Source organism: Sorex araneus, chromosome 1 (assembly GCF_027595985.1).
Source record: "Sorex araneus isolate mSorAra2 chromosome 1, mSorAra2.pri, whole genome shotgun sequence".
In the NCBI taxonomy this organism is placed as follows: domain Eukaryota; kingdom Metazoa; phylum Chordata; class Mammalia; order Eulipotyphla; family Soricidae; genus Sorex; species Sorex araneus.
The window spans coordinates 213,105,424-213,131,280 of record NC_073302.1 but is presented as its reverse complement, the minus strand read 5'-3'; the positions used below and the strand labels follow the sequence as shown (position 1 = coordinate 213,131,280).

The following is a 25,857-nucleotide window of genomic DNA, read 5'->3' as shown; positions in this document are numbered from 1 at the left end:
CTTCAGATTGACCATTGATTCAATAATTATGTAAGTAGTTACTAGACTGTCCAAAGCAGCGTTCCAGGCCTGGAAATACCTCTGAAGAAATGGTTAGTTTTTCCAACTCAGATATCTTAAACCAATGATGAGAAGTATCATTAAGGAAAGCGCTCTGATTCCTATTTTTATTTCATTTTTTTTCTTGAATCATAAATGTTTTATATAAAGTAAGGGTTCTGAATACCTAAAATTTGAATCTTAGTATTTTTTAGTATTTGTTTATTGAGGACATGTAAGTTTAGAAACATTTCTATAGCTCTGTGACCATGAAAATTATTGAATGTCTTGTCTCAATTTGATAACACTTATAGATTTTAATCAAGAGAAAATTTTCATGAATAATAATAAAGGTACTCTACTCATTTCTTCAAATAATATTGTCCTTATCTCCTTTTATTCCCCGCTTGCCCCAAGGAAAAACTGGACTACTTCTTGGGTCGTTCTTTCTAGTCAAAGCATTGAATTTTACAAAGAATCCAAGCAACAGGCCCCATCTAATACGGTAGGTTGTGCTCTGTTTCTATTATCATCTTTAGAGAAATATTGAATTAAAAGTTTGGGTTCATCAGAAATCAGACGAAAGCCTCCAAGCTACCAATATATGAGAGCAGATGGAGGAAATGACTCAATAAACTTTTAATCAGTTGAAGGGAAAATAGAACTTAGTGTCTGTTTTATTAAGTGGTGCATTTGGAGAATAATCACAAAATGAGATGGATGGTGAGCAGCTATCTAGTAATGTGAAGGTAACACTTTAAATTAAGGTGCCATTTATAAGTGCTTTATTCTTATTTATGAAATGATCACTAAATGCAGCTACTTGCTCAAATAATGTATTATAAAGTATGTTATAAAATGCATTAGTAATAAATGCTTAACAGATGAGACTATGGGAAGCTGTTTTAAAGAATATTATCAGACGTAAATTGTATTAAACCATGTATGTGCATCTTTAATACATGAATTTAAGTTGTTATCTAGCATGCTATAAAGTGCCTCACACATTAATAAATAATAATAAAATGTTTATAAATGGCATCTTAATACCGGGCATTTCCAATGAGGAAATACTCTATGTTAACAAAGTGATTTTTTTTCCTTAGGCTAACCATATCTAGCTAATTTTTTTGAATATTTCTGTGACTCCACCTAATGAAATTAGACAATTTCTGCATCTTAGACTTACTTCAAAGTAAAATTTGTAGGATGTGTGTGTGTGAGTTGTATGAGTGTGTGTGTGTATCCACGAGGGCACACGTGTGTGTGTGGTGTGTGTGTGTGTGTGTGTGTGTGTGTGTGTGTGTGTGTGTCTTTTGTACCTGGAGGAAGTCCTCACAAATGTCCCCAGAGATCTGACAGAGAGAGTGAGTAGGAACAATTTGGAAATAGTTTCTGGGGCTCAAAAACTTGCTGCCTGAACATGCGGACTGAAACTGGACATAGGAGAGAGCGGGCAGGCGCATATCTGACAGTCTCCTGATTAGGGCGGACTCCAGGCAAGAACCAACCTGCCATACCCCATCGGCCTGACGGCCTGACGGGCAGCAGCGAAAGGAGTCAGCTGGCAGCCGTTGACCACAGTGACTAATTTGTGTTTGGCAGGTAATAAGAGGACAGCGCGAATTTCTTTGCTTTCAAGCCACCAGTTCTCTTTGCTATGTAATCCTCTTTAAATGGGAAATGGAAAATCATTTGCTAGAGATGTTTTTAAAGAAGATTTTAGTCAGAACAAAAGGTAACATTCGGCCTGCTTCTGATAATTGCAGTAGCCTCCATCCTCTTGTGACTTGCTGATTCGGGAGACCTTGGGTGGTCCAATTTGTAAGCTAGTTGTGAATAAATTAAAAAAAAATGGATCTCAGTCTGTCGGATTTTTAATTTAAACTGTCTCAGAAATTTGTTTTAGGGTTTTGTTTTGATGTTTTGGCTTCCATAGGGTTGAGATAATCTTTTTAAGAAACATAAAGTACCCCTAAGGGCCAGACACAAAACAAGGCCCATCCACTCCAGGTCCTTTGTCTTCCCTTGAATGACTTCTAAGGAGAAAGGCAGGAAGAGAGGAAGGAGGCTCATTGCAGAGTTTGGCTGCTGAGATGATGATCTTGGTCGTGCTGGGCGAGAAGAATTCTATTGGAGCAGAGCGCTATGGGAATGTGCTGGGATAATGGGACTCCAAATTACAGCATTTGGTTTATTTTAATTTTATTATTTTAATTCCCTTGTCCTAGGAGACAGCACAGGTACACGGACACTTCCTTTCAGACTGTAGGCAAACATTGCAAGTCAGCACACCTATTGTCCACCTCCCAGTCTGTCATAAAATAATAATAGATTTAAGTTTTAGAAGAAATTCATTAACATTTTTGGCAGTCTCTATTTATTACTTCTGGCCCCATTTTCAAATGTTCTTATGGTTTCTCCCAGCCCTTATTGTCTTCAAAGTGAAAGCAGGCCAGGAGCTGTGTTTTGTGGTAATGGGGAAGAGAATTACAGATTCTTGTTTGTGCTGCATGAATTGTCGACTTCTTGGATTCATTTCTAACCAAGTATAAAAGGCATGGTGGGGTAGGCCACATCTACCAATTCCAGTCTCAGAGAAACAATATGATGATTGCCAGTTCTTGATTAAAGATGATGTGGTTTTATTTTGAAAGAGATTCATGATCAAATTTCTCAACTTCTCTAGTACCCCCTTTCTAGAAGGTATTGTTTAATGTGCTTCTGGGGGAAAAAAAAAAATCTGTCCTTTCCTCCAAAGGGTCAGTGGAAACTGGCTAAGTGAGTGTAGTATGTGATTCAAAGGAGGCAATGGCATTTTGATCTTTATAGGAATGATTTTTGAATGTGCATACAGTGGTGAGACAAAGGAGTGAGAAGGGCCTAAGAGTAGGACTTTTGAAGTTGGAACCCAGGAGACATCATTCTCGTTTAGCCTCTTAGAAACTGACAAAGTTACTCAATGTATTTGAAGCTTCAAGATCTTAATCTGTAAAATGGGGAGACTGAGATCTGCCAGATGGATGAATAAGGAATAAAATTAGTTAATGAAAACAAAAATGCTTGCATTCTAGCTGTAGACAATTATACACATTTATTATATACTATAGCACAATATGTAGGGCATATGTAATTACAGAATATTATTATACTGTTCTAGACTTGAAATCATACATTTATTGAAAAGAAATATTTTCATTCAAGGCACTACAGTTTATATGGCTAAAAAAAGATAAATATTTCTAGGCTTCTTAAAATGCTATGATCAATGTTTGACTAATACTGAAAATGAAACCATTCATCCTTTTAAGGCTGTATGCGCAACCTCTTGAATATCCACATACATTATCCTGAGGTCCCCACCTTCCTTTACTGGCTCTTTCCTTAGAGCTTTCACATATAATAAACCATGTCACAAAATGTTATGCCTGATCCCACATTCTGTGTTCAGCTACCTTCATTTCTGAAGTTCTTTTAGTTCCTATCCAAGTCACATCCTAATCAAAAGCAGCCCAACCTTGGGAACAGAAACCAAATCACTTCACTGTTGGATTCATAAATCAAAGAACCCTATATTTTGATTCCTCAATATCCTACTCAAGGAAAAAGAGGATTGGTCTACTTTATTTTTTTTGTTGTTGTTGTTAGTAAGGATAGTGAGGATTGAGCTCCCACCTACCTTCTTTATCACTTTGAAGCAGAAAGAAGATTATAAAACACTACAAAATCTGTAAAAAACTAATGCTCGCCGAGGGGCGAGTGCACTCACAGGCTCTCCGGGCTGCTGTGTCTCACCGCCCACATTTGGTGCTCTGGAACCGCTGGGTATGGGCTGGATCGGGACAGCCGTTGGCCAAGGACAGGCGAAGGAAGAACGAGGACCAAGCTGGTTGCTGATTAATTACCGTTTATTCAATCTTCCATCTTTCTCATCTCCCGCACTCCCAGCTCCGGCTTCTCTCTGGATCAAGTCCTGCTTCTTTCTCGCTTCTCTGTCTCCTTTTCCTCTCATGCCCCCTTGCCCCTAGGTTACACCCAGCCAGGTAGCAAAATCAACATAATAAAGCCCTTCCTGAGGGCTGTCAGGTTTTAAGGGAACATAACCTAGGGGCGTTTTAAAGCCCTTCCTGACTGCCAGTAGGCAAAATACCTCTTAAGGGTTTTTTCTCCTCTCCCCATTCCAAACACTCATTAACATCTTAATACTAGTTATTTTTGCATGGACATAGCAAGAGATACATTGAGGTGTGCAAGGCAGCTCTCCTGGCAACATCTTGCCACAGGCTCAGACCACAGCACTCAGGCCAGATTAATCATTCCTCACCCTAGCAGCGTCTGAATCTAGTATCACTGTTTGGATCATGACAGCATTTGTCCATGATCAAGCTCTTAACTTATAGTTAAGCATTAGGCACTTTGGCCAGGCCCATCTCGATGCCAGGGTAGCACACAACTCACCGCTTGCCCTGGGTCCTTCTGGTCCCACGTCGGGGACCCTGCTTTGGGGATGCTAGGAAGTAAGGGCAGCTGAGGCTTAGGTCAAGAGAACAGATGCCCTGGAGGAAAATATCATGTAGAGTCAAATGACTCCCAGGTTACAAAAGCATAGCATTTGTTGCTCTGAGTAACCTATGCAAAAGACTCAAGGAGAAGAGAAAAACATTATTTACAAGTCAACAGAACACTAAGAAAGAAGCTACAAATGAACAGAGAGGAATAGGAGCACTCTAAGGGAAGTAACCCAATAAACCTAAACTACTGAGGCTATGTTATCCTACAAAAATCTAGGTGGGATAAAACCTCAGAATAAAAGTCAGTCTTACCAAGACAAGTAAGTGTTCTCTTTGTCCATATGCATTATCCTCTTCCCTTTCTCTGAACTTCACCTCAAACTGAGGCCACTTTGGGTAGGAGACCACCTAGGAGAAGGAACATTAAAAAAAAAAAAGATAGTGTTTCTACTCCTGGATTTCTTGAAAATTTATTTTTTAATCATTATTTTATAACCTTCATTACTTTGCTACTTACTTCTATATTCACTGGGGAGAGGGGGGCATACCCAATGTTAAGGGATTATTCCTGACTCTACACTACTGGCAGTGCTTGGGATACTATATGGGATGCTGGGTATTAAACTTAAGTCAACCTCATATAGGGCAAATGCCCTACCTGCTGTGCTATGCTTTTGGTCCTCTATTGCACTGTAGCACTGTAGCACTGTCATCCAAATTGCTCAAGCGGGCACCAGAAATGTCCTCATTGTGAGACTTGTGTTACTGTTTTTGGCATATTGAATACACCACAGTTAGCTTGCCAGGCTCTGTTGTGTGGGCAAGATACTCTCGGTAGCTTGCAGAGCTCTCTGAGAGGGATGGAGGAATTGAACCAGGGTCCGTCACATGCAAGGCAAACACCCTACCCGCTGTGCTATCCCTTCAGTCCTCTATATCTGTATTATTTAAATAATACAATGTTTGGTTTTGAATTTTTTATGGAATGGAGTTGCAGTGTATTTTTCTTTAAAGTCTTATTCCTTTGCATGTATCTTTGGGAAGAACACCTGGCAGTGCTCAGATATTACCCCTGACCAGGTGCAGGGAACCAAGTGAGGAGCCCAAGGTCAAATCTGAGTTGGCTGTGTGCAAGAAATTGCCTTACCTGCCCTACTGTTTTGCCAACCTTTGTATTTTTTTCACTTTCCCCATTTTTATCATTCTGATGTCGGTGGGCCCCACGGGTGACTTTCGTGAAGCAGGGAGGAGAAAGACGGTCACTTTCTCCCCAACCGCCTCTACCACCCGGGACCCAGAGTTACTGGGTTCTTGTCTCGCTCTCGGAAAAGAATTTCAGGAGTAGGCAAGCAGTGAAGTAAATAGATTTTATTCAGAAGTTGCTGAGGGAGGGAGGAAGGGATAAGTGGGACAGAGAATAGTAAGAATAACGCGCTCAAGAGAGAACGCGGGCTTCTCCAAGGGTGGAGAGAGCTCTACACACATCCTAGCACTGGACACGAAAGCATGAAAGTACACATCTCAAGGGGGGAGATGCGGGCGACACATGTGCTCCGCCACATGGCACAAGCAGCACATGGGCTCAGGCAGCATATGCGCGCACTTCCTTTGTTCAAGGTGGCCTTTATAGGGTTTCTCCAACTTGCCCCCACGTGGGGGCCTCTTCCCAGGTAAAAGTCCGTTGCTAAGGAGGTTACCAGGGAGGTTGGGAGTGGTGATGGCCTTCTTTGGGGAACCCCCTGGGGAGGGGTCTATTGTCCTCAGGGTCTGCTGATGGTTTCTTCCGGGTCTTTTGTTTTCTTGAATCTGCACATTTTAAGAGTCCCCTTCCCAGAGACTCTGTTAAATCTCAATTTTCATTGCCAAGGGCCTTTCCCTATCTACCTGCCTACATCAATTCCATTTATTTTCACTTCTACTTTGGCAATAATACAAACTATTTGTGTTTGCTATAGTTAGTCTGGATTACAACATCAGATGAGGAATGATCTAGCTGTTCTACAATCTAGAAAGTGTTCATTTGAGCCATTACAAAAATCATCTGTGTTGCATGAATGTTCTTGGGGTTGGAGGTGCTGAGATAAGGAACTCAGAAGAAATGTGTTTCATGGAAGTCCAAGGTTCTCTCTGACTCTTGACAAAGGTAGAGAGCCCTGTAGTCTCCTTTTATTGATCATGGTAGCTCACAAGGCTCAATACAGTGATATTATCAAAGACATGAAAGAAAATTACAGAAAGAACATTGAGGCAGGAAACATATTGATTCCTTGTATTTGCATGCCTGTTGCCTTGGGGGAAAAGATACAAAGCCAGAACTGAAACCTTTCTTGGGCTAGAGGCACCTAGATTTACATCCCAAAGACAAGACTGGGCTGCTACCTGAAATCTACACTTCAAATACAAACTAGGCCAGCACCTGAAATCTACATCCCAAAGACTAGGCTGGGCCAGAGCCTGCATTTTGCAATATCAAAGGTCAGGTCTGGCTAACACCTGAGATCTGCATGTCAAAGACCAGCCAGGCTTCTGTGAAAAAATGAAAACTTCCTCTTTCAATATACTGAGATTATTTTCTGAAGGCAGCTTGAAGGGGGAAAATGTTCAGCTTCATCCAAACCAGTCAGGACACATGAAAAATCTCACCCATTTTCATGGGTCCCTATGTTCCTGTCCATAGTATGGTACAGTATACATGGGCTAGCCCTGATAGCTCAGTCCAGCCCCAACACATCTGAATTCCCAACCATGGGGCATTCTCTCATTCATAAGGAATAGAACATTATGAGCCTTTCGGGAAAATCAAGTAGGGGTGTGACTTCAGCATAGGACATTTGTTTGAAATTTTAATGGTTGACAGGAGTATTCATATAGAATGTGAAAATGCCTTTGTTATGATTTGTAGCATAAATTATAACACTTATATATTATTAGTCTGACATCCGGTAGCCTAATTCTCCCTCTTGGAGAAACTGGCAAGCTACTGAGAGTTTATTGCCCACACGGGAGAGCCTGGTAAGCTCTCTGTGGTGTATTCATATTCCAAATACAGTAACAGATATATACATACCTCTCAGAGAGCCCAGCAAGCTACTGAGAGTATCCCGCCCACACAGCAGAGCCTGCAAGCTACCCGTGGTGTATTCGATATGCCAAAAACAGTAATGACAGGTATCATTCCCCTGACCCTGAAATAGCCTCCAATTGTTGGGAAAGACGAGTAAGGAAAGGCTGCTAAAATCTCAGGGCTGAGAGGAATAGAGAGGTTATTGGTGCCCGCTTGAGTAAATCGACAACGGGATGACAGTGATACAGTGATACAGTGTTGATTTTTAAATGGTCTTTCTGCTACCTTTCTAATCATTGAGAAGGAGAGAACAGAGTGCTGATGCTATTTTTTTAATAATTAATGAGGATAAAACAGTAATTGTTATTTTTCGTTGCTGATAGGATGAGTGAGACAACTAGGTCGCCTATTAAATGTTTGCCTACAGTGGTGGTTAGAAACAAGATGAGTTCTCATCCAAAGTAATTCTTTTTTGTTTGTTTTGGGCCCATCCCCTACAGCGCTCAAGACTTACTCCAGTTCTGTGCTCAGTGATCACTCCTGGTGGAGCTCAGGAGACTATAAGGGGTGCTGAGAATTGAACCCAGTTGGCCACATGCAAGGCAAGCACCCTATCTGCTGTACTATCTCTCTAGTCAGCCCCAAGGCAAAGTAATTTCTACAGCAGCATTATTGAATATCAAAGCAAACTATTTAATCTTTTCAAAACATATACCTTACCACACATGTATGTATGCATGTATTTACATATATACATATATATGTACATATATATGCATTTATGTATGTATATATATACATATATATGTAAATCTTCAGATGATCTCAGCTCTGAGTGATCCCCAGACTATCTGAGAATCAGAACTCGGGGGATCAGAAAAAAAAAAATCACCAGGCATGATTTATTCTCATACATAGAGTCAATGCCGGTGTATCTTCACTCAATATTTACCATATTCTTTGCTTCTTATTTCTTCCTGCATCTAAGGTTTCCTTCTAAGTTCATATTTTCATTTTTCCCTATTTCATATATAGATATAAATGTTTGCATTGATTTTTATCTTTCAACATATAAAATACATTATTCACATTTTTCTGTCATCCATTATTTTGATCAAGAAGTGACTGTCCCTCCAATGATTATTTTCTGGTCGCTCTCAATATTTTTCTTGTTGCCTTTAGTTTTCTAAATTGCCACCATACCAACAGTCAGATGTCCACTTTGTTTTGTTTTTCTTACCTGATTGTAGACTCTTAAAATTACTTATTATGATAATTGATATATTTTGTAAAATCCCTAGCTTCTACTTTTACAATATGGCTTTTTTTTTTATATAGTTTCCTGTTTTCTTTAAAGTTTCTAGTTAATCTTAAATCAGGCAGGCGAGATCAGACAGCAGGTAAGGCAGTTGCCTTGCAGAAGACTGACCTGCATTTTATCTCTGTACCACAGACATTCCCCCAAGCTCAATAGGCATGCTCCCTGAGCACAGAACCAGTACTAAGCCCTGAAGCACTGCCAGGTATGGGCCCCCAAACAAAACCTAAACCAAATGGTGAAGAGATCTACATGATAATCTTTCAGTACTGTATTGCAAAGCATAACCCCAAAGGAAAGACCAGTGAGAGAGCAAGAGAGCAGAAAAAAGTGTGTGTGTGTGTGTGTGTGTGTGTGTGTGTGTGTGTGTGTGTGTGTGTGTGTGTGTGAGAGAGAGAGAGAGAGAGAGAGAGAGAGAGAAGGAGGGAGGGAGGGAGGGAGAGAGAGAGGTAGAGATAGAGTGAAAGAGAGGGAGGCAGAGAAGGAGGGAAGGAGTCAGGGAGGGAGGGAGGCAGGGAAGGAGGGAGGGAGGGAGGGGGTGGAGAAAAAGTATATGTCATAGAGGCCTGTGAGTAAGGGGTAGGTGGAAGGAACTGGTGATACTTGTGGTGGGAAATGTACACTGCTGAGGAGAAGGTGTGGGAACTTTCTTTGACTGAAACTCAATCATCAACAATTTTGCAACTGTGTATCTCACAATGACTCAACAATAATAAAAAAAGAAAAAAAGCACTAAAAACTTAAGTTTTCCCACTCTCTCCTTATTTCCTTTACATCCCTTCTTAACCGAATTACATATGATTTTTCTCTAATTCTTTAATGTCCTTCCTTTGTGATAATCATTTAATTTTAATGAGTATGTATTTTTATTTCTACAAATTTATTTTTATTTAAAGTGCTATGATGATTTCCTGCGTACATTGATTCAAGACCATGTTTTATTTTCTTAAACGTTGTCTTGACTAGCAAGATAATGCAGCAGGTGTGGCAGTTGCCTTGCATGTGTCTGATCCAGGTTCAATGCCATGCATCCCATACTGGACTCCAGACCCCTGCCAAGATGCCTGAGCTCAGAGTTAGCTTATTGTCTGATCACAGCAGGATAGAGCCCAAATCAACAGCCCAGACAAAAAATATATAGTTATTTAATATAATGTCTTGTGATTCTTACCTTTAAAATTAATAACTATGTTCTCATGAGTTATCACACATCTTACTTAATTTTTCTTATGTGTCCAGTTATTCTTGAATACATGTTAATCTTATTAGAAATATTACAGGAATTACTTTGAAGTCTGACTGAAAAAAGTGTTTTATTACCCAGGAAGTTTGCCTTGTTTTCAAACAATCTTGGAGAAAAATCCCAATTTTTTTTTCCAAAAAATTATCCATCAGCTTCCAATAATTTATTAGCTTAATTTAAATTAACAGTTCAAAAGTCCCAAGTTATAAGAATATAACAGGAGAAGTATAGTTATGCTACAGCTTCTCAGGAAATAAATGTTTTTTATTCTGTCTTTTCTTATATTGTTCCATTTCAACTTATTTATAATTCCTAGGCTCTGAAAAAGGGGAATAAGTCTAAATTGTGTTCTCTTTCATTAATTTTTATAGTCCAGACAAGACCTTTTCATTGTTTGTTAATTATTTTGCATTTTGAAGATTAACCTATGTTCAAAAGTGTAGCCCAAACCAAATGTCCCCAGGAAAAGTGCATATTTAGCTTAGCTATTCAACTTTCTTGAGTTCAGAATCTCAGCCTCCCACCCCCAATAGACACCCTGAAATTTAACACTAGTTTCAACTTTTCTATTGTTTCAAGGTAATTTTCAAAAGAAGACATCATCCAGCATTTTTCATTGTTTTTTTTAAAGTGCTAAAAATGATCCAAATACCATAGTTTCTCATTACAATCTACCTCACTTTCATTTAAATATGCATTTGGTTAATCAAGTTTGTGATATTTATATAAGCCCTGGTGGGAAAAGACTTCATAAGAATATGTATTGAAATCCTACAATGAACAGCTTGCTCATTAGGGCTACATATAAGGCAGAGAGATATAATCAAGATATAGTCTTAACTTTAGAGCATCTCTGCCCAAAAAATAGGGTGAGATGAAATAAGAAACATTCAAAAAAATTGTTGAGTATTTTTTTTTCCTTTTCGATTTAAAGAAGGGAGAGCTCACATCTGTGAAAGATTTGAATTGGGCCTTGAAGGATGCTTATAATTTCAATATGTAGAGATTTGTGGGCAGGGGATTCCAGTGTAGTGAAAAATATGAACAGCATGAAACTGAGAATGGGCAAGGTCTGTGTGCTAAAAAGAGAATGAATTTTTTTAGTTTGATTGGTAGATAGGATTTCAAACAGCTCGGGAATAATGCTAAGATTTGCTACCAAGGGCAACTCTTTAATAAGGTGGCTTAGTCGTCTCTAGTCATCTTCTCCCTCGCATAATTGATGGTGGTTGTTCATTTAACAAATACATACTGATCATCAGTATGATCCAGTCAGTTGTTGCTTGTCTTAAAAGTCGAGGCAAGAGGGGAAACTAATTCATTTCAGATCATGACTTCATCTCAGTCCAAGAACAAGTGTTTGCCTCCAAACAAACCTATATTATTGAGTGTTTCAGTTGATAAAGAAATAGGAATCGATTTCATTTTTTCTCTGAGGCTTGACTCACACCTTTTGCATTTTTCAACTACACTTGCCTATGATGAAATATCAGTATTTCACTAGCCCCTGGTGCTTTAACTGTAACATGTCTTTGAGATGCCTACTTTGCTTTGTAGATTTAGAGTTTAATATCTGATGTTGAGTATACACCTGGTACAGCTATGTGACATGTCAAATACTAAGTTCCTGGTTAAACAAAACTCATTAATTTTATGAATAATTTGTTCAGAACAGCTGTTTTCCAGTGTTTTATAAACCTAGTGATATTCACATGAATGCATATGTCTGTTTGTATGTGCTCATAGTTGGACAGAAAAGAATCATAAAGATTTATTATAATAAAGCATGACTAAAACATTAAAATTATAATAGCAGATGCTGATGAATCACACATCTACATTCCCCAAATCTTTATTGTCTCCCAGGAGTACTGTTAATTCAAATAATGTTCAACCTATGTATTTCTTCATAGGTTGATGAGTGCTGTTGTTATTTTAATCAGAATGTGCCTCTTATCTTTCCTGCCATTGCCATTTATCTCGAGTTCAAAGGAGTATAAAGTGAAAATAAAATGACTTTTGAAAGGAGATCCCTTTACTTTCTCACCTAGACCCTTGGCTCAGAGTATCCTTACTAATGTTGGAAACCATTCAGCCATTCGTACCAAAGACATAGATACAGGTTTTAGACAGCTGCTAAAATTATTTCCTAATAAAGACTTTGTTTAGAAAGCTGGTATTAAGCTTATTTTTGAGAAATTATTTAAAGATGATTATTGCAGGGAGGAGAATTGGGAGAAGCTTGACCTTTTGTCTTAGTAAACTTATTTATACCACAAAAACAATTTAATCTTTTGTTTTGTTTTGTTTTTGTTTTTAAACTTTTTAAACTATACCCAGCAGTGCTCAGGGGTTGCTCCTGGCTCCTGGCCCTGTACTCTTGGTGTCCTGGTGGTGCCATGTGGGGTTGAACCTGGGTTGGCCACTATCACTGTCACTGTCGCTGTCATCCTGTTGATGATCGATTTGCTCCAGTGGGCACCAGTAATGTCTCCATTGTGAGACTTGTTGTTACTGTTTTTGGCATATCCAATACAACACAGGGAGCTTGCCAGGCTCTGCTGTGCAGGCGGGATACTCTCAGTAGCTTGCCAAGCTCTCTGAGAGGGGCGGAATAATCAAACCCGGGTCCACTGTGTGCAAGGCAAATGCCCTACCCACTGCGGTTGGCCACATGCAAGGCATAATGCCTTCCCTGCTGTACTACCACTCGGTTGTGGGTTTTTTGAATAAGGCTCTCAAAAGGAAAGAGAGCTTGAGATAAAGAAGAAAAATGCCTGCCAGAGGCAGCCTAAGGCAGAGGTGGGGTGTTGAGGGAGGCAGGGGGTGGTGGGAAATATACACTGGTGAAGGGACTAGTGTTATAACATTGTATGACTGAAACACAATCATGAATAGCTTTGTAACTATGTCTGTTACAATAAAAAATTAAGATGAAGGTCTGGAGAGAGTTCAGCTGGTAGGACCTTTGCCTTGCATGCAGCTGACCTGGGTTCTAGGCCCTGGCTCCCCATTTGGTTTCCCGGCACCACCTGGGATGAATCCTGTGTGCAAAGCCAGTAGTAACTTCTGAGCACTGCTGAGTATATGGCCTAAAATAAAATTTTAAAATGTTATCAGTAAAAAGTAGAAGAACGGGGGCTGGAGCGATAGTACAGTGGGTAGGGCATTTGCCTTGCATATGACCAACTCGGGTTCAATCCCTGGCATCTCATATGATCCCCCAAGCACTGCCAGGAGTGATTCCTGAGTGCAGAACCAGGAGTAACCCCTGAGCATCGCTGGGTATCACCTAAAAACAATTATATATAATATATATGTGGATATGTCAAAAACAGTAACAATAAGTCTCTCAATGAGAGATGTTACTGGTGCCCGTTCAAACAAATCCATGAGCAATGGGATGACAGAGACAGTGATTGTTATTTCATTGTGTGTCTATGCTACATATATATATATACATACATACATACATACATATACATACAGTGATTGGTATTTCATTGTGTGTCTATGCTACATATATATATACATACATACGGATACATATATTAGAAGAACAGTTCACAAGGCAAAGTTTTAGGGAATGTGTGCTTGAGAGCACAGAAAAATAGAGAGCAGAGACTGTCTCCTTATCAGAAGGTTCTCATGAATTGTGAGGTAATTGAAATTAAAAGGTTACAGTGGAGCAATAGCACAGCGGGTAGGGCCTTTGCCTTGCAATGGGGTCACAGTGCTATAGAGCTATGTATTTCTTCATTTGTTGATTCTGCAAATGTGAAGAGTAACCCTTGATAGTTAAGCCACAATGTCTAGTGCTATGAAAGATATAAAAATGAAACAAGTTATTTTGTTCTTACTAGAAATAAATAGCAAGTCTTTCCATAAATTGAACAATTTAGTGGAAAAAATAGACTTTGCTTGTTGTACATTGGTTATTTTTATTGCAATTTCAAGAAGAAAAAAATATCACAGCAAGAAAGTCTTCTAAGTAGAGTAGAAGGAACAGTTAGCAAGATGAATAGGACTTTGACTCAGAAATAGAGGGAGAGAAAATGATATACAAGGTGAAGGAAGTAGACAAAATGATAAAATTAATTTAGTTAGCTTATAAATACCTATGAATTGCTTGCTTCACCCTATTAGCTGTATGATAGGTGCTGATCTTGGAAATGTTTTACGAAGTCTCTTGGGTGCCTGGCAGAGTGTATCTCAGTTCACTCTATTTTTGTTTCTTCTTTAAGTTGCTTAGATGCAACCAATGAGACATTGCTTCAAAACAAGTGGAGGAATTGCATTATGGAATAGTAAGCAGTGAATGTTGGCTAGAAAGTCAGTGTGAAAGCAACTTACACAATACACTGAAAAAAATTGTGAAAGAGATTTTAATCTGTAGGCAACATGGAACCACTTATAATCAATACTGAGTATCCTCAGTTCAAAGTCTCAGAGTTTTAAGCAACAGGTTTGAGTAATTGTGGCATATTCTTCTATTCTCAACATAAAGGAGATAAAACTATATAATATGAGTGCTATAATTGTAAGCCTTATGAAAATAGATGAATATAATAAGGCCAATTTTCTTATTAACAACAAAAACAGAAAAATGGCAAAGTTTGTCATCATGATTAAATCACTGTCATTATCACTGTCATCCCTTTACTCATTGATTGCTGGCGCAGGCACCAGTAGCATCTCCATTGTGAGACTTCTTGTTACTGTTTTTTGCATATCTAATACATCACGGGTAGCTTGCCAGGCTCTGCAGTGCGGGCGGGATACTCTTGGTAGCTTGTCGGGCTCTCCAAGAGGGATGGAGGAATTGAACCCGGGTCGGCCGCGTACAAGGCAAACGCCCTGCTTCTGTGCTCTCGCATTTTTATTAAATTGCTGGGTATATTTTCAGCCTTTCACACATCTGACCTGAGTTTGATTCTTTCGCCCCTCTCGGAGAGCCTAGCAAGCTACCTAGAGTATCGCACCTGCACGGCAGAGCCTGGCAAGCTGCCCATGGCGTACTCCATATGCCAAAACAGTAATAATAAGTCTCACAATGAAAAGTTACTGGTGACTGCTCGAGCAAATTGATGAGCAATGGGAAGACTGTGACTGTGACAGCATATTTTAATATGGAGCCAGAGAGATAGAACAGTGGACAGGGCACTTGCCTTGCATATGACCCAACTGCGATCAATTCCTTGCTAGGTCCCCTGACCACTGCCAGTAATAATTCCTGAGTGTGGAGCCAGAAGTAACTTCTGAGCATCGCTGAGCATTGCCCCCCCAAACAAAAACAACACACACAATATATTAATAATTTCATATGTGCTCAATCTTTTAACAACTTAGTAATTCCCAAAGAAGTCCTTTTGCAAAAAAAACAACATGGCATTTTAACTAAGGTGAAAAAAAAAAACTATGCTGTACCAAGAACTTGGGTATTTGAAAATCAGTAACAAATGTTGAATTGCTTTCATATGATTGCAGAGTATGTATTCAGTATTGCACCACTGTTGAAAAAAAGACACTTGCAATCTATTTTTGGTTCAAGAAACATCTCGTCTCTTTATCTACTGAAGTCAGATCAACTTAACCTTCCTCTCATAAACCACTTTGTATTTATCACAAAGTGCCAGAAAACTTTGTGTCATTTTTTACATATATTACTTAACATTATAAGTATTATTTTGAATATTTATTATGATAATGATTAATGTAGAACTAGATATTGTTCAACGACATTTGATATAGAACTTACATATTGACTATAAATGTGATTTTTTTTTACGTTTAAGTTTGTACTTTATGTAGAATTGATGCTTTTAGTCAGAAGAACAAATTGACAAATTTTAGTTTGAATGACAGATACACGTCCCAGGTATTTAGTAAACTTTTTACTTTTTCAAACCACTCATACAACCATAACCTTGAAAGCAAAAAATAAAAAAAATTTAGAAAGGACATTATTAAAATAATTTGTTTTCCTTTTTAAAATTGTTTACTTCAAATTTAATAGTGAACACAAATATTAATTAAATAATGCAATACATCTAATGCTTATTCACTGTAGAATTACTTTAATAGCATAATAAATTTTTTTCTGGGAATAAAATTATGTGATTTAGTAAAAACATGAAAATAGTTTCAATCAGAAAACTATTGAGTATTCTGAGCGAAATGAATGTGGAGTAACTTTTATCTTTGTAAAGTGAATGTTGAGCTCTTATTCATAGATCTGCTAAAAAAGAATAGACAAATGGAGGAAAAAAACAGATCTACCAAACTTAACCTAATGAAGGCATTTTCAATATCTGTCTAATATATTATTTTTTATAATATAAGTCTAGCAAAGTCCGCGTAGTTGTCTTTGCTGCAGTTTACTAGTCTAATCATGGATTGTACCAACAGAAGGCACCATTATACTTTTAAAAATCAGGAAAAAGTAACCGTTCAAAATCTGGAACGGGACTGATAGAGATAGGAAAAAAATGAAAAATAAAATTGAATTATTGTGCTGTATTAACATAAATTTTGTAATGAAAAAAATAAAACCAAGGGATCGATATTGCTATAAATGATATAATATTGCCAGGTTATAATTTTTTCAGGATTTGGTCATTGACCACAATGAATTCTTTATCTTATATAATATTTAATAACCACAAAAATCTATGAAATTGATAAAAAGTTTTATAAATGGATAATAGCTTTTCTGTCCAATAATCTTTACCTTAGGCTTTCAGAAAACTATATTAATTATTAAGTTTGACTCTCGATGGTTTATCATTTTGGTCAATGTGATGTTTCTGGTTTAAAGCTTTCATTTCTATAAATTAAATGCATTTTGTTCTTGGATTTTTTTTTAATTTGTAGAATATGTATATTGGTTTAATCTTAAAATTCCACTGCTATGTTAAAATGTCCTAGAAAGCTGCTAACCATATTAGGTAGAAATAAGGATTATAAATCAGACCAATGTGGTGTAGAAAATTCAGTTTTACACTTTAATTACTACTGCTAGTTTTGATTATCTCAGTTGCAGTATGGGTTAAGGAGTGTTTACATCATAGAACTATTGGGAGATTATGTGAGAAAATTGATGTAACGTGTCTGGCAAGTAACAAAGGTATTAAACCTTGTTTTTTTATTGGTTATTGTCATTCTTCATGACTACATGAAACAAAAGTGAATCATGGTTAAAGGAAAAGTTTTGGAATTACACAGGATTGGCTTGAATGCTCAGCATGTCACTCACTGGCAGTACAAGTTTCCTTTACTCTCTGAACGTAGACTGTTCCCATTTGATAAACTTTCATAGGTTACCTTCTAGGTCTGGGAAATACTAAAAGACTTTTACTTTTCCATATAGATTTATTATAGTAGCATCCCAGTGTCACTTTATCACTGTCATCCTGTTGCTCATCAATTTGCTCGAGCGGGCACCAGTAACATCTCCATTGTAAGACTTTGGAGACTGTTCTTTGCATATTGAATACAACATGAGTAGCTTGCCAGGCTAATTTTTATTATTAAATTGCAATGACCACTATGCAAAAAATATGACGGTATGATGGTTCTGTCTACAATATTCAAGTATCTTACTGAAAAGATAACCAAAATTGGGCCAGAGCGACAGTACAGCTGGTAAGGCATTTGCCTTGCACGTGGCCGACCCATGCTCAATCCCAGGCATCCCATATGTCTCCTGATCACTGTCAGGAGTCACTCCTGAGTGCAGAGCCAGTATAACCATTAAAAATTACAAAATATTAGCATTCTACTTTAAGATACTTACATATTTTACATATTTTGGCTTCCCTACCAATAATATAAATATTTTTATTTTTACAGTGACATATTTTGGCTTCCCTATCAATAATATAAATATTTCTCATGTAAGGTACACTTGTGCCATCCAGGTATAATCTAAAATTTCTGCAAAACTCATCTGTTACTCAACCACAGTCCAAACCAGACATGCTCGCTCAGCTTTTACTACATGATACTTTTCTCCTCTTTTTCACATGAGTAGGGAGTGAAAATAATATACAAAACTCTAGACCAATTTTAAGAACTACCATCCTAGAAGTGTCTCATGATGTCTTTCTTGCTCGTATTCCATTGGTGAAAATAAATAATGTGGCCATGTATGTTGATGAAAGAAGAGTTGGAAAAACTCAGATGGTGATGGTGAACTGTTTCTCAATGACAGACCTAAACTCTGGAAAAGGAGCAAAACATACATATTAGTGACTAGTAAACTGCCTCTGGACTATAGAGTAACTATAGTGGTCTCAGACCTGTTTTCCTAGGAAGCAAGTCACAAATTAGTCTTACATGCTTTGTCGTAAAGGAACAAACTCAGGACACATAAACTTAAGTCAAAGGAGTGATATAGGAAGTGTTGGGAAGGAGGAGGAAGGATTTTAAACATTACTGGCTACCTTTCATGATGATACTTAAAGAATCTAAATGAGAGACTCAACTGGCAGCTGAAATATTTGATTCAGAAGGCATCTACAAAATGACTGCAGAAAGATTAAACTTATCTATGAGAGGTAAGGACAGAGGAAGAAAGGGAATTTACCAAGGTGTGGTTTTTGTTTTGTTTTTTGATTTATTAATTTATTTTTTGCATTTCTATTTCTCTTTCTTGCCTTAGTTTGTGTTCAGTTTTCTTGTGGTCATTTCCTGAGAAATCAGGACAAATTGCAACATGGTTAATCCAACCTGGTCCTGACCCTGCACTTTGGGAAGGCTGAGGCCTTAGAGCTGTGAGAGTTAACAGGGAAGGCAAAGCCTCTGTTCTGACAATGGCACCTGAAAGTACTAAAAAAAATGTTTAGAGAGTGGAACCATATAGATCCACGCAATCTTGTTCATCAATGGGGACAAATGAAGTGGGTTGATTGTATGAAGTTTGAATGTAGAACAAAAAGGCTCTGAAGACATCAAAACTGTGCCGATAAAATTAAGGTGTTTTGTTTTAGAATTTATTAGTTATTTTAGTGAAGCAATATAGACTTTATTGAACAGAATTTTCTGAGAAAGACGTGAGAGGAAAGAAAGGGAGAAGTACAAATTCAAGAGATGACATGAACTCTTTTAGAATGGAAATAAACAAGCCTAGAGGCCTAAAGACAAGCAAGCAAGGTATGTGCTCAGGGAGAACATAGCCTTGAAACACAAGGCTTTAGTTTTGTTTGTTTTGGGGGCCACACTTGGTGGTTCTCAGGTGTGATTCCTGGCTCTGTACGCAGGAGCGCTCCTGGTAGGGATTATACCCAGACTGGCCATGTGCAAGGCCAGCACCATCCCACTGTACTAGTGTCTAGCCCATAAATTCATTTTTAAAATGTAACGTAAACGTAGGATAATATCTGCATCAGCAAAAGTGGGTTGTAAATATGCCTGTCCTAGCAATATTCTGACTCAGGAATAAATGCAATAGCTTTTATTTCTTGAAAAGGAAACAATATTTTTTTCTCAGAAAACAAGCAAATAAAAAAGCAGACACATAAAATTCTAGAGACCTGGATCACTAACAAATGTTGGCTTTTCTGAAAATCTCGTTTAGTTTGGTCTTATACTGAGAAATTTCACTGTATAAACAATTTCAGTTATTATTAACATCATTTATATTCATATACATAAAACCCACATCTTCCAATCAAAGTATTCTTTTCTATGCTGACAGCACTCATACTTTAGACATTAATAAGATCAGGTATCCATTCAGTACTCTTTCCTAAATCGTTTTGCCCAAATGAGAGTTTATAAGTGAATTTTATCCTCCTCCATGACTGATTTTCCAGAATCAAAACGAGTTATGTGATAAAACTTAATTCCTATAAACAGATTTTGTGTTTCATGTTTGAAACTGATAAGGACACTGAGTCTATATTCTGGAATAACAATTAATCCAAAATAAAAAATGATAGCTAATAACCTGTTTCATAAAATCTAAGCTTTGTTTTTATTTTTAACCACATCAAATCATAAGGGCAGGAGAATGAGTAGACAAGTGATTTGTTGCATAAACATTTGCCTAGTTTTCTTCATGAAAAATACTATCAAACAAAGGAATATCTGGCCTTTGATATTTTCTTAATATGCATTAAAATCCCCCAAATATCCCATAAAGAAAAATGAGAAACATAATCCCAAGGGTTTAATCTAAGTCAGAGGAAAAAAAATATACAACGAATACTCTGTCAGCTATTATTGGGAAAAGGAAAGGATGAACTAAGAGAATAATAAAAATCAGAAGTGGACAAGACATAGGATCAATTTTTAATGACTTTACATTGCTCCAACAAAGAGCCTTTTATGTTTCATTGTCCAGAAACAGTTAGTTTTAAATAATTCTATTTAAATATTTAAAAATCAGTTCTTGCTATTTTAAGTTCACCCCAGAAGGTATATGGTTTGCACACTCAGACTTAAATCCATATCGAGTCCATTTTTGTAAGTATATTTTTAAAATGATGTACGGTATAATCAATTGGCATCTTGTAGTTCATTAGCAGACATTTTTGTGTGTGTTAGCTATAGAATCAGAAATAAGTTTTCTATTAATGGATTCTTTCATTCAGCCTTCTTGAATAAAATCTTGATTCTCATCCAAATAAATTCATAACTTTGATGAAAAACTTTCCCCAATTTTTAAGTGGGATAAATTACTGAAAAATTCCTTCATAAAAGGACCTGATCTTTAAAACTATTCTTCAAATGTAAATTTTTCTGCTGTAGCATTATAAGAAATGAACTATGGGTTTGAATCATTTTTATATAGTCATCAATCTAATTAGCTCTTTCTTCTTAATAATAATATATTTTTATTTGCTTCAACTTTACTAAACGGATTAGTTTTTCTGGCATAACAGCAAACTTACTCAAAATATCTATCATTTATTTTAATTGTGCCATTATATTCATTCTTACTAAAGATCGGTATGAATAAAAACACAGTCTTATTACTTTCTATGTGTTTCTCATTTGGTTAACCATCATTCTGAGATTTATCATTTATCTTAATAAATGCATTAGAATAAGTCTGGAAAATTCCTACTGTATTTCTCTCTCTAGTTCACAAATTAATACAATAGTCATCAAATATCTTCTGATTCCTTATTTGGGTTTACTGGATTGCATTTTAGTAAAATAAAAAAAAAAATTAGTCGAACTTGTTTTGTCTCTTGAGATCTATCCCTAGCTCCATCAGTGTTCACTCGAGCACAGAGCTATAGAATAACCCCTGAGCTTCATTACACCAGGCTAAAATTCACTGGCCCTCCCACCCACCAAATAAAAGAAACCAGGAAGAATAAAGTTTATCGAAGAATTTGGAAACCAAATATCTCCATAGCTGAGGGAAGGAGGTTGTATAAAGTATTAGTAGAGTCTAATAGTAAGTGGTTCAAGAATAATGTTGATAGAATTGGAAGCATCTTTGTTTCCATTGTTCTTTTGGCCATCCCCTGTGGTGCTTGGGTCGTGGAGCACCACCAGATCTGATTCTCAGTATCATTAGGGAATCATGCAGTGTCAGAGATCAAAATTAGGCCTCCACATCGAAAACATGCATTCAGCTCTCTGAGAAGTTTCCCTGGTTCATGCCATCTTACTATATTTGTTGATGTTAATGTTTGTGATAAGTTAGGGGAAGGAATAGAGCAGTAATTTGAAAAGAGAATAAAGCATGGGGAGACGAATGGAAAAGACTGTAGAATCTTGATAATAACGGTAAGGAATTAGGTAAAATGGAGATAAAGTAAGGTTGTGGTTGATGCTTACTTTCTTCTTTCTCTTTAAGTTGGAGTGAATGAGCATAGTTACAGAACAAAGGATATGATCTCATTAAGAGGGAGACTGGGAACAAAAAGACTGGACTGAAAGGACAATTCTGAAATAGGAATAAGACTGGGTGTAATTGGAAAGAGAAAAAACTTTGAAGAAAAACATTAATATTTCTTCCTCTGAAGTTAAACAGGACATACCCTAGGACTGGCTTCAGCATTGAGTAGCAAGTGACGGCGGGCTGGGGAATTCTGATGCTTTCATTGGCCACTGCCATGTAATGGCAGAGAAATATTTAGACAGGTAGACAAACATCATAGACCCAGGTCAATGAGAGAAATAGAAAATGCTTATTTTAACATATTAATATGAAGGAGAGATTATGTGATTTTGGAGCAGTAAGAGTTTGTGAGAACAGGAAAGCATGCATGGTTGTGGAATCAAGATTGTGGCACTTGCAGTCAGATAAAAGTCAACCCATAGCTCAGTACTTAAGCTAGTGACTTTATGTAGGACGCTTAACCACTCCCCACTTGGGTTTCTTGAGAAAATTTGAAAGCAATAATAATTCACAATTTTTCTATGGGTGAGCTTTATTTTCCATAAAGCCTTCCTAGGGTAAGGCAGATAGGGTATGGTTAAGATTTCTATTTGTTTATTTTGATTCTACAGACCATGAAAGTCAAAAGAAGTGTGGCAGTGCTTTTCTGTTATTGTACTCCTTTAATTGTGGAACTCACACATATTCCTGAAGAAGGTGTGGTCTTGTCACTTGGGTCACACCTTCTACATAAGGTCCTCCCACACACCTGGATGCTTTTTGGGCATAAGTCGTTTGTGGTGTCAGGGATCTCAGCATAGATGCTAAGCACAATAGACTCTGTGCATCTGGCACTAGAGAATCAAATCCTCACACATGCTAGGTACTTACTTTTGTGGCTGAATCATCTCCAACCCCATCTATGATACTAGTTCTATAGGACAGAAAAGTCCTGTTATGCAGCATTATGTCTATTGAAAGTTATGCCATACTGCATACTTAAAATCTGTTCAGAGGATACATCTCAAGTTAAAAGAGATCTCAATAATTTTTTTTAATCTGGAGTTTTCTAAGCATAGTTAACATCTCAGCTGAAAAAGGTGGTCATTATTTCAAATTTTGCCAGTAGTCAAAAATATTTGTTAAAAAATAGGGAATATGGGTCATATTATTGTAAAAGAAAATGAGATGACTGTGTAGAGTGGATTGTTAAAATAGAAGAGAAGTGAAGAATAACAGTTGCAGAACCAGAGAGATAAACTAAGGCATGTAAAGAAGATAGACAAGGAAGAGTTAGTTTCAGATACTTGGAGAGTGGATAGAAGGTCAATAAACTTGAAAGCTTATAAAAGAAGTAACAGCAGAGTGGGTAGAAGTAAGACCTACATGCATACTAAATGATGTTTATTTGCAAAATGAAGATTGTTTATGTGGAAAAGAGGTAAAAAAATGAGAATGATGAAAACAAGAGATGAAGAAAAGGCATGATCCCATGAATGTGCTTTCTGGAGATGATTAGATTGATAGACAGGGATTATATTAAGATAAACACAAGCCTTATGTTATAACCCTGGGATTATCATATAATCCCTAAATATAATATAATACCATTTAACAGAGCTACATAGAACTAGATGTTTAGACCCCTAGGAAAGCTTAGATTGTTCCTTTACCCTTAGGTCTACTCTAATTGTCTTTTCTACCTAGAATATGTTTATATATACATTATTTAAACATTATATAATGATTAAGGTGACAGAGAATTAGCTTGGAATCCAGTGGCATTAAGGCAACTGGCTAGAACATTACAAATAATAGGTACATAATATATTCTTGTTCAAAGTCTAAAGTTTAATCCATATCTAGATCCTTAAATGATAACCTTTCCGAATCACAAAGTAAAGATGTCTTAAACATCAAGCCAAGTAAAAACTTGTCATAAGATTTGAAATTTTAAGATGCCCAGGCCTTCCTTCCAAAACACTGAAGCTAGTTGCATTTTGCTGTCTTTACTTCATTCATGAATTCAGCAAATATTCATTGAACAACTATGTACCAGGCACTGTTCCATAGACTGGGAAAAATAGTGGAAGGAAAGGCAAACTAGGCTCCATCATAGGGAAGTTAATTCAAGTTGGAGAAAAACAGACAGCACCTAAAAATATATATGTTAATTTCAGTTGGCTGCAGTGAAATAAACCAAATAGTAAGACAGAGAAGTAGGGAATGCTGGAAGACAGCACTTTGAAATAAGATAGTAAAAAAAAAAAAAAAAAAAAAATCCTCTGGCAGGGTGACATCTAACTAGAACCCATTGGATAAGGAGTTATGTAGGATAACATAGCCTCAGGTAGTTTAGATTTATTGGGTTACTCCCTTTCCGGTGCTCCCATTCCTCTGTGTTTATTTGTAGCTTCTTTCTCAGTGTTCTGTTAACTTGTAAATATTGTTTTTCTCTTCTCCTTGAGTCCTTTGCATAGTTTATTCAGAGCAATGTCCTTTTTGTATGGACACAGGAAGATTTAGCAAATGCTATGCTTTTGTAACCTGGGAGTCATTTGACTCTACATGATATTTTCCTCCTGGGCATCTGTTCTCTCGACCTAAGCCTCAGCTGCCCTTACTTCCTAGCACCCCCAAAAGCAGGGTCCCGCCGAGGGACGGGACAGACCCAGGGAAAGCAGTGAGTTGTGCTACCCTGGCATTGAGATGGGTCTGGCCAAAGTGCCTAATGCTTAACTATAAGTTAAGAGCTTGGTCATGGATAAATGCTGTCATGATCCAAACAGTGATAACTAGATTTGGACCCTGCTAGAGTGAGGAATAGCCTGAGTGCTGTAGTATGAGTCTGTGGGAAGATGTTGCCAGGAGAGGTGCCTTTCAATCCTCAATGTATCTCTTGCTATGTCCATACAAAAATAACTAGTATTAAGATGTTAATGAGTGTTTGGAATAAGGAGAGGAGAAAAAACCCTTAAGAGGTATTTTGCCTACTGGCAGTTAGGAAGGGCTTTGGAATGCCCCTAAGTTGTGTTCCCTTTGAACCTGACAGCCCTCAGAAGGGCTTTCTTATGTTGATTTTGCTACCTGGCAGTGTGTAACCTAGGAGCAAGGGCGAGAGAAGAAAAAGGGGGGAGAGAGATGGCAGAGGGCCGCTGTAGATCCAGAGAGAAGATGGAGCTTGAAGTGCGGGAGATGGGAAAGATGGAAGATTGAATAAACGGTAACTAATCAGCAACCAGCTTGGTCCTCATTCTTCCTTCACCTGTCCTTGGTCAACGGCCATCCCAATCCAGCCCATACACAGCTGTTCCAGAGCACCAAACGTGGGTGGTGAAACACCCGTCCAGAGAGCCCGAGAGTGCTCACGCTTCTCGGCGTGATTTAGATTTTTAGAGTTACCTATAGAAATATTGAGAGGCATTCCAGATAAACAGGTGGTATGGCTACTATAGGAACGTATTGTTTTAAAGAAGATGGGGGGCAGTAAGATAGTACAGCAAGTGAGGTGTTTGCCTTCCTGGCTGACCCATGTTTGATCCCCAGAACTGCACAGTGCTAGGGGTAAACTGCTATCCTGAGTGCAGAGCCAAGAGTAAGTCCTGAGCACATCAGGTGTGACTCTAAAATTAAAAAATAAATTAATCAAATTTATTTTACAATTAATTTATTTTGTAATTATATTAATTAATCATAGTAATTAAAAAAGACAGGACAAGATCAATATGTCTAGGCTAGACTCTAGCAAGATAAGCTTCTCTTTACTCAAAATGTTACACCTATTAATGTAAAACTGATGATTGTATAGGAATAGATCCTTCCTCTCCCATCCAGGCTGCCCTC

General features: G+C 37.5%; 1 protein-coding gene across 1 annotated transcript in view; it reads left to right on the top strand.

The window, feature by feature from the left end:
* Positions 1–25,857, top strand: part of ARHGAP15 (Rho GTPase activating protein 15) — a 696,849-nt gene that overhangs the window by 84,728 nt on the left and 586,264 nt on the right. Inside the window, exon 4 of the mRNA XM_004614082.3 lies at positions 457–544. Within this exon, the coding sequence (XP_004614139.3) occupies positions 457–544 (88 nt within the window). The remainder of the gene's footprint in view (positions 1–456; positions 545–25,857) is intronic.